Here is a 14,489-nt window from a genome sequence, read left to right as displayed (position 1 = left end):
GTTTACAGAATAAATTCGTTTTCCATACAGCAGTTCATACACATTTTGTCTCATGACATCCCAGTCCCTCCCCCTAGTTACCTCTTGCCTGTGTCTTAATGATTTTGAGTTTTGTTCCACATTGTTCTCCCACTCTTTCCAGGATCTCTTACATAGACCCTCCCCCCTCTGCGTGGTTGACAGTGTAGCTGGCCACCATCTAGTTCTTCTGGTCTCATGGTCATGTAGGATGAGGATCGTTTGGTCTACCAGTCCTTTGGATTAATTGTTTCCATGCATCTTTGATTTTCTTCATTCTTCTTTGAAGAGCATTTACTTTTCAGGCCATAACCTACTTATTGTCTCTGTGACCTTAGTTAAGTTAACTAAGATCTCTGTGACTCAGTTTTCTTATCTATAAGATGTAGATAATAATAACAATTTGCTTCTTAACAGTTGTGAGGAGTGAATGAGCTAATAGATCTACAATGCTTGAAGGAGTGGCTAGCACATAGTAGATGCTCAATAAATGATGCAGCTGTTATTGTCGGTATTTCCATTCCCCAACACTCTCTTGCATAGGAAAGTACATATATTACACCATTCTATTTTATAGCTAGGAGCTCTGGTAGCATAGTGCCTAAGGCACTTGACTGCTAACCAAAAGGCTGGCGGTTCAAACCTACCAGCTACTCCTCGGAAGGAAGGTTGGGCAATCCTATTTCCGTAGTGATACTGCCTCGGAAACCCAAGGAGGGGTCGCTATGAGTCGGGGCCAACTCGACAGCATATAACAACAACAACATTTTATAGCTACAAAATATTTTGGCACAGATTCAAATGTTGTAACTACCTTTTAAGCACTATATAGTTAGTACTCAACACTCAAATACTCTAAAATCTAAAAAATTCCATCCATTTATCTCTCTCTGCAGGTTCCTGCTGCCTTGAGTGTTCTTTTTAATGCCCTTTCATAATTCTTGCTCATTATCAATTTGGGCTTGTGTTTAGCTTTAAAATGAATTTACCCACCTAAGGCTGAATTCTTGTAAGGAAGGTTGGGCAATCTACTTCGGTAGTGATAAAGCCTTGGAAACCCAAGGAGAGGTTGCTCTGAGTTGGGTCTGACTCAACGGCACATAACAACAACAAGGCTGAATTAAAGGAACTCTGGCGGTGCCATGGTTAAAGCTTTCAGCTGCTAACCAAAAGGTAGACAGTTTAAACCTACCAGCTGCATCACAGGAGAAAGATGAGACAATCTGCTTCTGTAAGGTTTTACAGCCTTGGAAACCCTATTTTTATTGTGATTTGGATGAATTGTGATTTGCAGTTCTGTTCTGCCCTTAGTGTTGCTGTGAGTTGAAATTGATTCAATGGCAGTGGATTTGGTTTGGTTTAAGGCTGAATTTTCAAACAGCTAGACTCTAGGCACCCAGTCTTTGAGAATTTGAGGTTGCTCTAAGTTTCGTAAGCTGTGCGTGTCAACCTGAAGGACTTACACTCCTTTGCTTGTTTTTACTGTCTTGCTAGGACCAACAGAAGAAGCTAGTTACAATAGAGATGCTATGATTGTGGCTTTTAAAAGTTTATTGCCAATTTGGGTCAGACTTCCCCAGTTTCTGAACTTAATAGGTTTATTTTGTCTCCTGAGTCCTTTTTTTTTTTTTTTTTAAATTTACTTGTCTGCCTTGTATTTTGGCAGAAGAAGGAAGGTCAAGCATATATCTATAGTGTAAATTTTGAAGTTTTGAAGCAGAGTTACCCTGTGAGCTCCAGAACTGACTTACACTGGGTATAAACCAGTTCTCATTCCTTCTTTGTTAGCTCTTTATGTAGTAAACACAGTTTTCCTGGGCATTTTGCATGGATACAAAAAAAAAAAAACCCAGTTACCATTGAGTCAGTTCTTGCTCATGGTGACTCCATGTGTGCAGAGTAGAACTGCAGTGGGTTTTCAAGGCTATGACCTTTTGGGAACAGATCACTAGGACTTTCTTCTGAGGCACCTCTTTGTGGGTTCAGACTACCAACTGTACAGTTAGTAGTTGAGTACTTAACCATTTACATTACCTTGGGACTCCTTTTGTAAGGATACCTCCTTAAAAAGTATATGCCAGGCCACTTTGTGGTTCAGGATTTATTTATTTATTTATTTATTTTAATGTGATTTGGGTGAAAGTTTATAGAGCAAATTCATTTAACGTGCAGCATTCATACACATTTTGTCTCATGACACTGATTGCAAATCTCTGTAGTGTAACAGTTCTTTTCCCACTTCCTCCCCTGTGTTAACCTCTTCCCTGTGTTCTTCCCTCCCTTACATTCCCGCCCCCAAGCTGTGTCCCTATGCAGACACTGCCCTTCTGTTCTCCCATGATTGATTGCTCCAGGGAGTGTATCTACCTGATGTGGGTGTTCATCCCATATGCCTGCCTGTTGCTTGGCTGGAAGCCACAGGAGTGAGTTCAATTCCGTACCTGAAGGATGGCTAGGGGCCATAGTCTCAGGGGTCTCACCAAGCTCTATCAGACCAGCAAAGCTGGGTTTTTTTTTGTTTTTGTTTTTGTTTTTTTGTGATTTTGAGTTTTATTCCACATTGTTCTCCCACCCTATCTAGGATCTTGTGCACGCATCACCTTCCAAGTGGTTGACAGTAATAGCTGGACACCATCTAATTCTTCTGGTCTCCTAGTCATACAGGCTGAGGGTCACATGGTCTATCAGTTAGTTCAGGATATATTTTGATACATATTTTTCTTCAGAGGTGACTTTTATAAATGAACAATTGAAAAAATGACCAAATAATTACTCAGGAGAATAAAAGAAGATTTTGTTCCATCATCATTTCATTTTCCTAAGAGTATATACAAGACCCTATAGTACTATTGAAGTGACATGGCAAAGACTAAGCAAAAGATCAAAATAAATCCCCTTTTTATTCAATTTGAGGGTGTTTTTTTTTTTCTCCATGGGGTAGTTTCTATAAGTATCCTCTGTTACCCAAATTTGTTTGGTTCCTTTATTCCAGTTAACAGCAAAGGATACCACATTATCTCAGTATATTTGGTACCAGAGTTTAGGACAGTTAACAGCTGAGGTTCTGATAACAAGGGCTTTATGTGTGTGTGTATTATATATATTTCATTCAGTTCTTGAGTTTGGTTAGCAAGGGATGCATACCTGTCCACATACTGTCAAAATGTCAGACAAGATAGGCAGCCTAAAACACTGGTGTTGAGACACTTCAGTGTTTCTGTTACCACAACTGAGAAAGTGTTTGGTAGCATCATGATAAATGGTGTTGAATGCCCTGAAAACACCAAAAAAAAAAACAGAGCAAATGCTTAGATATGGTACCTAAGAGATTAGTATAGACTCTTAATTTTTCTTTTTCTTTTTTTTTTTTTAGACTCTAGTTTCAAAAACAGGAATTTTGACCACAGAATGCCATGAGTAACACAGTAGAGGCTCTGTTTATATTTAACTCAGAGAATGTGCATATTTTTAAAAATGGATTTGAAAGCACAGGGGAAATTAGGTTTTTATTGTTGGGTTGGTTTTTTAACTAAATGAAAATGAAATACACAATCTGTATGAATAGATGTACAACCATACATTTGGTAGTATAGGATACTATAATATGAAATGAGATTGGAAACAGGACAGGGTAGACTGTACCAGGTAGTAAGATGTTGTATTTGAATTCTGAGGGAGGCTCACTTTTTGTATTTTAAACCACCTAGGAAGAAATGGCAATAACTGGCTCAACCTGGAAATTTAGCTTGGTAGGTTAACGGTATGAGACTTTGTCTGACTTTAACTGAGGAAGTTCTATTTGGTAGTACAAGTCTAGGGAATGACCATTTGTCATGAATAGTAGAACATAAAAGATGGGTATTTTTATAAGATTTATTAAATGTACCCCTAAACCTATCTTTTTTTTTTCTAAACTGTTATGTAGTGCACCTGGAAGTGGTCCTATGTTCAGACCAACCACAGTGGCTGTAGATGAGGAAGGTGGAGATGATGAAAAGGATGACTCAACTACAAACAGTGGAACAAGTGCCACTGGCACTAGTGGCCTTGGCTCTGAATCCTCCACAGATAAAGGAGGCCCTTTCACTACAGTACAAATCACTAATACCACTGGACTGGCACAGTCTTCTGGATTAGCTTCCCAAGGCATTAGTTTTGGCATTAAGAATAATCTGGGGACCCCACTGCAAAAACTGGGAGTGTCGTTTTCTTTTGCCAAGAAGGCTCCTGTCAAACTTGAATCAATAGCATCAGTTTTTAAAGATCACGCAGAGGAAGGAACTTCTGAAGAAGGGACAAAAGCTGACGAGAAGGGTTCTGACCAAGGACTGCCAAAAGTGGTAGACCCTGATAGTGGTGGTAATCTCGATGCTAAAAAAGAGGACGACGACCCCCCGGATGGCGGGTCCCTTGCCTCGACATTATCTAAGTTAAAAAGAATGAAGCGAGAAGAAGGGGCTGGGGCTGCAGAGCCAGAATATTACCACTACATCCCCCCAGCACACTGCAAAGTCAAACCTAATTTTCCCTTCTTACTGTTTATGAGAGCCAGTGAACAAATGGAAAGTGATAATAGTGCACACCCAAAGAATGACCCAGAAAGCAAAAAAAGCAATTCTCCCAAGCCTAAAGGCAACGCCAAGGTGGCAGCAAGTCAAGGAGCAGAAAAGGCAGCTAGTGAGGTCTCTGAGCCACAGAAGGAAAGCAGTGTGATCGAGTCCTCAGAGCCTGGAAGCAAAGTTGAGACAAAGAAGGCCTTAGGAGGAGATGTAAGTGAGCAAACCTTAGAGAGTCAGAAGGCTTTAGAGATCCAAATATGTGAGTCCAATGCTTCTAAAGAAAACTCTCAGGCCACCCCAGCAGGGAAAGAAGTCCAGGAAGGACCCAAACATCCTACTGGTCCCTTCTTCCCAGTTTTGAGCAAAGATGAAAGCACTGCCCTCCAGTGGCCATCAGAACTGTTAATTTTCACCAAGGCAGAACCATCCATTTCATACAGTTGTAACCCTTTATACTTTGACTTTAAACTTTCAAGGAATAAAGATGCCAGAGCTAAAGGGACAGAAAAACCAAAGGATACAGGAGGCCCCTCAAAGGATCATCTCCACGACCTTGATCCTACAGAGCCACAGAAAAGCAAGGAGGGAGAAGGGAATGTAATACATTCCTCAGGAAGTAGAATGGATGCACCTGCTTCAGGATCTGCCTGCAACAGCTTGAACAAGCAGGAGCCTGGGGGCAGCCATGGGTCAGAGACAGAAGACACAGGGAGAAGCCTTCCCAGCAAGAAAGAACGATCAGGGAAGTCTCACCGACACAAAAAGAAAAAGCACAAAAAATCTAGCAAACACAAACGGAGACACAAGGTTGACCCAGAAGAGAAAAGCGCTAAAGCAGAGTCTGGAGAGAAGTCTAAGAAGCGCAAGAAACGAAAACGAAAGAAGAATAAGTCATCAGCTCCTGCAGATTCTGAACGAGGCCCCAAACCAGAACCCCCTGGGAGTGGCAGCCCAGCACCACCAAGAAGACGACATCGAGCTCAAGATGATTCCCAGCGGAGATCCCTCCCAGCTGAAGAGGGGAGCAGTGGCAAGAAAGATGAAGGTGGGGGCGGAAGCAGCTCCCAAGACCATGGTGGGAGGAAACACAAAGGTGACCCTCCAGCAGCATCCTGCCAGCGAAGAGCTGGCACCAAACGGAGCAGCCGATCCAGCCATAGGAGCCGACCCAGTAGTGGAGATGAAGACAGTGATGATGCCTCATCACACCGGCAGCACCAGAAGTCTCCATCCCAGTACAGTGAGGAGGAAGAGGAAGACTCAGGGAGTGAGCATTCCCGTAGCCGCTCACGGTCTGGTCGGCACCATTCCTCACACCGCTCCTGCCGGCGTTCTTACTCAAGTAGCTCAGATGCTTCTTCCGACCAGAGCTGTTACAGTAGACAGCGCAGTTACTCTGATGACAGCTACAGTGATTATAGTGACCGATCACGAAGGCACTCCAAGCGCTCCCATGACTCTGATGACTCAGACTATGCCAGTTCCAAGCGCCGGTCCAAACGTCACAAATACTCATCTTCTGATGATGACTATAGCCTCAGTTGCAGCCAGTCCCGCAGCCGGTCTCGAAGCCATTCCAGGGAGCGCTCGAGATCCCGGGGCCGCAGCCACAGCAGCAGTTGTAGTCGCAGCCGGAGTAAGCGGAGAAGCCGCAGCACCACAGCCCACAGCTGGCAGCGGAGCCGGAGCTACAGCCGAGACCGCAGCCGCAGTACCAGGAGCCCTTCACAGAGATCAGGGTCCAGGAAGGGCTCATGGGGTCATGAGAGCCCTGAGGAGAGGCGATCTGGTCGTCGGGACTTCATTCGCTCCAAGATCTACCGCTCCCAGTCCCCCCACTATTTCCGATCCGGTCGAGGAGAAGGTACTGGGAAAAAAGAAGATGGCAGAGGAGATGATGGTAAAGGGATAGGCCCACCCTCTCACAACAGCAACATTGGAAGGGGATCAGATGGTGACTGCAGTCCTGAAGATAAGAACTCTGTCACTGCCAAGCTGCTACTAGAGAAGATCCAGTCGAGGAAAATGGAAAGGAAACCCAGTGTGAGTGAGGAGGTGCAGGCCACCCCTAATAAAGCTGGGCTCAAGCTCAAGGACCCCCCACAAGGTTACTTTGGGCCTAAGCTGCCTCCCTCTCTTGGCAATAAACCTGTCCTTCCACTGATAGGGAAGCTTCCAGCTACCCGGAAGCCCAACACCAAGAAATGTGAAGAGTCTAGCTTGGAAAGAGGGGAAGAACAAGAACAGTCAGAGGCAGAAGAGGGGCCCCCAGGGAGTAGTGATGCCCCCTTTGGGCATCAGTTCCCCTCAGAGGAAACCAGTGGCCCCTTATCAGACCCACCTCCAGAAGAACCAAAGTCTGAAGAGGCTACTGCTGATCATACTGTAGCTCCATTGGGCACTTCTGTGCACTCTGACTGCTACCCTGGGGACCCAGCCATCTCCCATAACTACCTCCCTGACCCCAGTGATGGGGACACTCTAGAGTCCCTGGATAGTGGCAGTCAACCAGGTCCTGTGGAATCCAGCTTGCTGCCTATAGCACCAGACCTTGAGCACTTCCCCAGTTACGCACCTCCCAGTGGGGAGCCTAGCATTGAATCAGCAGATGGGGCTGAGGATGCCTCATTAGCCCCTCTGGAGAGCCAACCCATTACCTTCACCCCTGAAGAGATGGAGAAGTACAGTAAGCTCCAGCAGGCTGCCCAGCAACATATTCAGCAGCAGCTTCTGGCCAAGCAAGTAAAGGCCTTCCCAGCCTCAGCTGCCCTGGCCCCAGCCACTCCAGCCCTGCAGCCCATCCACATTCAGCAGCCAGCCACAGCCTCTGCCACCTCCATCACAACTGTTCAGCATGCCATCCTGCAACATCATGCTGCTGCAGCTGCTGCTGCCATTGGCATTCACCCCCACCCTCACCCTCAGCCACTTGCCCAAGTGCATCACATTCCCCAGCCCCATCTGACTCCCATTTCCTTGTCCCACCTCACTCACTCAATCATCCCTGGCCACCCTGCCACCTTCCTTGCTAGCCATCCCATCCACATCATTCCTGCCTCAGCCATCCATCCTGGGCCCTTCACCTTCCACCCTGTCCCACATGCTGCCCTCTACCCTACCCTGCTTGCCCCACGGCCTGCTGCAGCAGCTGCTACTGCCCTCCACCTTCACCCACTACTTCACCCCATCTTCTCAGGTCAAGACCTGCAGCACCCCCCCAGCCATGGCACATGAGTTGGTGATGGGAGCCCAGGTAGAACCAGGGAAGGTGACCCATGAATCTTCCCTTTGGGGGTGATGAGCCATTGATACCAGCAAGCAGAAGCTGGAGTGGGCAGCGTCTTTCAAAAGCCAAAGAATTGACTTTTGGCTTAAAGGGGCAGTTGTAGATTGAGATTTACTTTGGGTTTACTATCAGGGATTTTTTTTTTTTCCTTTCCCTCTTTCTGTTTGTCCCTCCCTCTTCTATGTTTCTAAGCTAGGGAACACCAGTAAGTGCTATCTACCCTCTGCAGAAACATCTCTAAACTGTCAAGTTTAGAGACTCCTCTCTTCCCTCTACTTTTTGTCCTCTGCTAGTCCCTTCTATAAATCTTAAAACATTTTCCTCCTTCTGGCTGGCGGGTTATCACCAAGCACTTGCGTAGGCCCATCTGGTCCTGCCTTCTCAGTACCACGGGGAGGCCACGCTGTCCCTCAGGTGGTGAATGCACCACCACTTCAGATCAGCATCTTTGGCCATCCTTTGGTGACTAATGTTATCCCAAGTGAGATGGAAAGGAAGTCTGACCTGGAACCAGGGAATCCGATGCTGCTGTGGCTGTGATTCGATCCACTTCCCATACAGAGCCACACTTAGGCACTGTTGTCCTCTTGTCCCTCATCCCAGAAGAGGCATCTGCATATCCTAGAAAAGAAGATCTTATCATGAATAGAAGCTGTGTGGAGCATGGAGTCACCCTGTGCTTCCCCAGAGAGGAACTCATGTGTCTGAAGGGTATTTTTTTTTCTTCTGTCATGTTGTTGTTTCCTTCTTAATTTATAGGATTTTTTTTAATGTAAAAAATTGCACTGAACTCTATAAACGTAAATGCTGCTTTTTGTAGCTCATATAAAAAGGTTCCATATTTGTAGTATACTGCAATAATATTTTTTACATCCAGCTCTTTAAGTGATCCTTGTTCTGGTGGCTTTATGTAAATATGTTTTCCCTAGTTGAATTAAGAAACTTTAAAGGTTATAAAATGAAAACAAAAAATAAAGCATTTGTTTTCTGCTAGATGCAAAAATGACTAAGCATGTATATTTTATCAAGCTCATGTATTTTTTGAAGTTATGAACTATAAAAATGTTTAAAAAACAAACAAACATACATTGTTTAACATTTTTTGCTGGGACAAAATGTTAAGTAATTTGCAGTAAGTGGTGCTCCCAGCACTGGGATTTTTGAGCTAATGGGCAGCAACTGGCTGGGGATGTCAGAGGGATGCTTAGTTCCACAGTGTCTTTCACATGCTTCGTTGTTTTGTTCAGAGAAACAGGTGGGCCCCACAGGAGGAGGGGGAGATCAAGAGCTTGCCTCTCTGGAAGCAGTGAGACATTCATAGTGATTGTCTGGTTGAAGGAGATCCCCTGGGTTTCCTGGACCCCTTGTTCCAGGCATTCTATTTGCCTTCTTAGTCCTTAGTGTCCCCTCTGACAGTTTTTTTTTTAACGTGCCTTTTGGGTTAGCTAGACACTGAAGTAGACCGAGAATGATAGAGTTGGGACCGTTTTCCTCCTTTTATTGGGAGGTGAGCACATTTATAAACACTTCAGATTCTTTTGCTTCATAGTTTCCATGCCTTCTGCCCAGCACAGTTTAAGCAGTAAAGGTTCCTTTTTTCTCCCGTGACACTGACAGAGGCATTACCACCTCAGTCTCTGCCCTGCTGTTTTGTTCATTAGAGCTGTCAGCCTAATGAACACACCGACCCAGATGTGCTTCACTGCAGCTCTCATTCCCTCTTGGGCATTTCCTCACCCATTCCTGTGACTAGACTTGGCTGGGTGGTCACCTGACAGGAAAAACAAACCCTGCTTACCTGGGCCACGGCTCTGTGTTCTGGCTGTCTTTTTGAATTCCCCAAAGAAAAAGTTATTTGCGTTATGAGAAGCAAGCGCTGGGCAGAGGAGATTCTTGACTGCCCCTACCTGTTCAGTGCACCTCATCTGATTCAGAAGCATTATTTTTTGGATGCCTAGAATTGGAAAAAATGAAATTATCTATTTCAAGTGAAGGAACTCATTTTTCTTTGTTTTCAGCCCATGTAAATATTTAAATAAAACAGTATTAACATTTCCATGCAGCTTCCCATTAGCTTGTAAATTGAGCCATACTCTGGCCACCTCTGCCTGCCTTGGGGCAGTTTTCTTTAACTTACAGAATAGTGATTTAAAAAAAAAAAGAAAACAAATAACCTTCCTTATAAGCATAACAGGCTGTATCTAACTGTATCACATATGAGAGAGATGTATATGCTGTAAAATGAGGGAGAACTTTCTAATAAACCAACGATCTGTGGAAACTTAGCAGAGTGTCATGGTCGTTCCCTGTCCACTCAAATCGGGAAAAGAGGGAGTTGTGGGTTACAAATAACATATTGTTTGAAGTGAGCAAGCAGTAGGTTCTTGGGAACCATTTGTTTGTGATGTTTGGAATTGTGCTTAAAGCTCAAACTGCCCGAGTTGAAGGGAAAAGATTACGGCTGTAGGTAGAAGTAATAGGAGTGAAGTTTCTCTCAATCTTGGGTAAGTACCTTGAAATGTGTACCTCCTGTGCACTCTCTCTTTCCCCACAAGAACGACTGTTTCTTCCCTTTTTCTCATCTTAGATACATAATCCACATTATGGCATGTTGGTATTCATTAAATGGATTTGGCATTTCTGGCTTTGATTTTTAAGATTTTGGATGGATTTAAGGCCAGTGGGATTAGACGATTCATCTACCTAGCCTTTGCCCTCGAGGTAGAGCTCTGCACACCAGCCTAGGCTTCCGCTTCTCAACCTTTTAATAATCACTACAGTGCTTGAGGGTCTCTGTCTAGCATAAAGAGATTGTAACTGAGTAGCTAAAAGCCCCAACTCTTCCATATCAGAAATTAAAAAAGAAGCAGAGACGTTTAGCATGGAAAGCTAACCGTAGATTTATAGTAATAAATCAGTTTCCCTCAGCCTTTCAGAAAGGAGGAATGTAGTGTCCATTTCTTTCCTTCTGCCTTTGATACAGTCATGCTCTATCCTCCACCAAGGAGAAGCTTTTAAACATTGGATTGAGTGCTCAGATCTGACTACTTCCTAAAATGGCAAAGATCCCTGCTCCGAAGGAAAGGATGTTAGAGAATGTTGAATAGTAATTTGTTGAGAGCAGGCAAGCTGCCATGTTCTGATCAGGGTTCTACCTGTATCCCAGCCACCTGAGCTTAAATTGTGATAGTAGTCCCTCTTCTGTGCCCCCTTAGTACTAATTCAGGCCTTGTCAACCATTTCCATTCTTATTCCCAGAGGTAGCCTTATCAACTCATGCTTGAGTTACTGCAGCATCTCCCTGGCTGGCCTCCCTGACTCTAGGATGTACTGCCCTGTCCCATGTACATTTACTGGCTTTCTGGAATCTGAGTTCAATTAATGTTGTGTTCACTGCTTCTGGTAAAACTCTAAGCTGAGAGGACAGGGACTGAGACTTCCTTTTTCTTACCCTTTAGGATGTCTTACGAAGAGCTTAGCACACGTAAACGCTTTGGTTATATGTTCAAGAAAGATGAGCAAAGTAAACTATCACAAACCATGGATTGTACAGCAGATTTCAGTAAGGGAACATTGGAAATGATAAACGATTGTCCTGTCCTCCACATCACCTAGCTAACTCAGAGCCAGGCACATAGTAGTAGCTCAATAATTTTGGACTAAAATAAACCCTTAACACAACTTGAATTTAGTGAAGGATTCTAGGACTCAGACTGATGGGTTGAGAAAGTGGGAGTAATGTGTCCACACTCCTCTGCCAACTATCAGAAGGGAGATCAACCCAGCTCTGACACCAAAGGACTACCCACAAGAACAACTCTCCCTTCCCAAATCTAATCCACCGCCTGTATTTCCAGTTCTTCTTGTACCACTGTCCGGTCACGCACCAAAACTTGGAATTACCCACCCTACCTCATTCAGGTACTGAATCACAGGTAATCACTTTTGCTCCTGCCATCAGTGTCCTGGTTCAGGCCTCATCACCTTCAACCCAGAGGATTACAGTCACTGCCCATCTGTGATTCCCACTAAATCCTTCCTTTTCATTCTGTCGACAGGCAGCCAGTATTAATCTTCCAGTTGAGAGTACAATTGATGTATATCATCCTCTGACTTTAAACATCTTGATGGATTAAAGTTCAAATTCCTTAATACAGTATTAAAGGACCTTCAGTGATTTGGGGGTGGTTTGTGTGTGTGTGTGAAAGACAGAGATTTGGATGAAAGTTATAGAGCAAATTGTTTTTTCCATGAAACAGTTCATACACGTTTTGTGACATTCTTTGCAATCCAGACAGTGTAACAGCAGTCTTCCCACTTCCTCCCTGTGTTTACCATTTCCCTTTGTCCTTCTTTCCTGTCCATTCTTGCTGTCTTAGCTTTATCCCTGGACAAATGCTGCCCTTTTGGTCTCTTACAGTTGACTGTTCTAATGAGTGCATGCCTTTCTGGTATTATTGTTCACCTTATAGGCCTGTCTGGGTTTGGCCTAAAGGTAAGCCACAGGACTTGAGATCAGTTCTCCCTAAGGCTGCCTAAGGGCCATAGTCAGGAGCTCTGGTAGCATAGTGGCTAAAGCACTGCTAACCAGAAGGCTGGTGGTTCAAACCCACCAGCCACTCCTCGGAAGGAAGGTTGGGCAATACTACTTCCGTAGTGATATTGCCTCGGAAACCCCAAGGAGGGGTCGCTATGAGTCGGGGCTGACTCAGCGGCACATAACAACAACAAGGGCCATAGTCAGGGGTTGCACCAGTCTTCATCAGACCAGTAAGCCTGGTCTTTTTTTGTTTCTGAGTTTTTTCCCACATTTTCCTCCTACCCTATCTGGGGCCTTCTATTGTGATCCCTTTCAGAGTGCTCAGTAGTGGTAGCTAGTTACCATCTAGTTCTGGTCTCAGGGTCATGGAAGCTGGGGTTCATGTGCTCCATTAGTCTTTTGGGTTAATTATTTCCTTGCATCTTTGATTTTCTTCACTCTTCTTTGCTCCAGATGGGGATAGACCAATAGTTGCACCCTACCCCTCACAAGCCTTTAAGACCCCAGTCACTACTCTTCAAAGTAAGATACAGAACATTGTCTTTGTGGACTATATTATGCCAATTGACTTGAGTGTCCCTCGAGACTAGGACCTTCAGTGATTTGACCCCAGCTTTCTGTCCCACCCTCATGTCCCTTTGAACACCCTATGCTGAGTTAACTAAAACAAAAAAACAAAGCAAACGCACTGCCGTTGAGTAGTGATTGCACTCTGTGTTGTTCTGCCATTCTCTTTGTTTACATTATTCCCTGTGCCTAGAGCCTCCTTCATTCTGAGACAAAAAGCATAGTGTATTGGTTAAGAAAATGGACTCAAGCACAAACTTGTGTTTGAATCCTACTTTTTGCCACCAATTGACTGTGTAGCTTGGGCAGTTTACCTAAAACTGCCACAGTTAGGTATGTACATGTCTTAACTCCCTCTGGACTAAGGTCTTTAAGAATCATTGACAATTATCTTGGTATCGATGCTCAAATAATTTTTTTTAGAGGGATCAACATAAGGCTGGTTCCAATAAGGCAGCAATTTAAAGATGCTCCAAATTCCCAAACTGCTGTACCACTCCATCAACTCCTCCTCCTCTCCTCAGTACTCTCCCCTCCTGTCTCCGGGTTTCATATTTCACTGTAACTTCTCACAGAATTCACAAACTGCCAAAGAAATGGCTCGCATGGTGATGGAGGCTGGGAGGCTAGCATAGAGACTAGGATTTACAATACATCGCAAAATGGAGGAGTATGGCTAGAAGGGTCGTATTCAGCAATTCATTGCACTGTAGTCGCTCAGTCCTTTGAACAGAATAAATACTTACTGAAAAATTCTAGTGGCATGAATTAATAAGGAGTCCTGGTGGCACAGTGGTTAAGGGCTCAACCACTAACTGAAATGGTGGCAGTTCAAACTGCTCTGCAGGAGAAAAGATGTGGCAACCTGCTCCTATGAAGATTACGATCTATGGGGGCAGTTCTGCTTTGTCCTATAGAGTCACTGAGTTGGGATTGACTTGACAGCACACAACAGCAGCATGAGTTAATAGCACTCAGTTGAGGACGGTGGGTGAATACAGGACTGGGTGGTGGTGGTTAGGTGTCAAGTCGGCTCCAGCTCATAGCAGCCATATGTACAACAGAACAGAACATTGCCCAGTTGTGTGCCATCCTCATGGTTCTTGCTATACCTGAGCCCGTCATTGCAGCCACTGTATCAGTGCATCTCATTGAGGGTCTTCTCCTTTTTCACTGACCGTCCACTTTACCAAGCGTGATATCCTTCTCCAGGGAATGGTCCCTTCTGACATGACCAAAGTAGATGAGACAAAGTCCGGCTGTTCTCTCTTCCAAGGAGCATTCTGGCTTCACTTCTTTCAGGACAGATTGGTTTGTTTTTTTTGGCAGTCCGTGGTTTTCTCAGTATTCTTTGCCAACAACACAACTTAAAAGCATCAACTCCTCTTTAGTCTTCCTTATTTGTTGTCCAGCTTTCACATGCAAATGAGGCAATTGAAAATCCATGGCTTGCTTGGGTTAGGCACACCTTAGTCTTCAAAGAGACATCTTTTGTGTGTGTGTGTGTGTGTGTGTGTGT

The 14,489-nt window shown here is 44.5% G+C and overlaps 1 protein-coding gene across 1 annotated transcript in view; it reads left to right on the top strand.

Annotated features, from left to right (window-relative positions):
- GPATCH8 (G-patch domain containing 8) overlaps positions 1 to 7,811 on the top strand; it is a 70,309-nt gene extending 62,498 nt beyond the window's left edge. Inside the window, exon 7 of the mRNA XM_042782876.1 lies at positions 3,944 to 7,811. Within this exon, the coding sequence (XP_042638810.1) occupies positions 3,944 to 7,811 (3,868 nt within the window). The remainder of the gene's footprint in view (positions 1 to 3,943) is intronic.
- Positions 7,812 to 14,489: the final 6,678 nt, after the last annotated feature.

Source organism: Orycteropus afer, unplaced genomic scaffold (assembly GCF_000298275.1).
Source record: "Orycteropus afer afer isolate SDZICR_OR568_19922 unplaced genomic scaffold, OryAfe1.0 scaffold00495, whole genome shotgun sequence".
NCBI classification, from domain to species: Eukaryota; Metazoa; Chordata; class Mammalia; order Tubulidentata; family Orycteropodidae; genus Orycteropus; species Orycteropus afer.
Note: the sequence above shows the minus strand (reverse complement) of the source record. Positions and strands in the feature narration are given on the sequence as shown.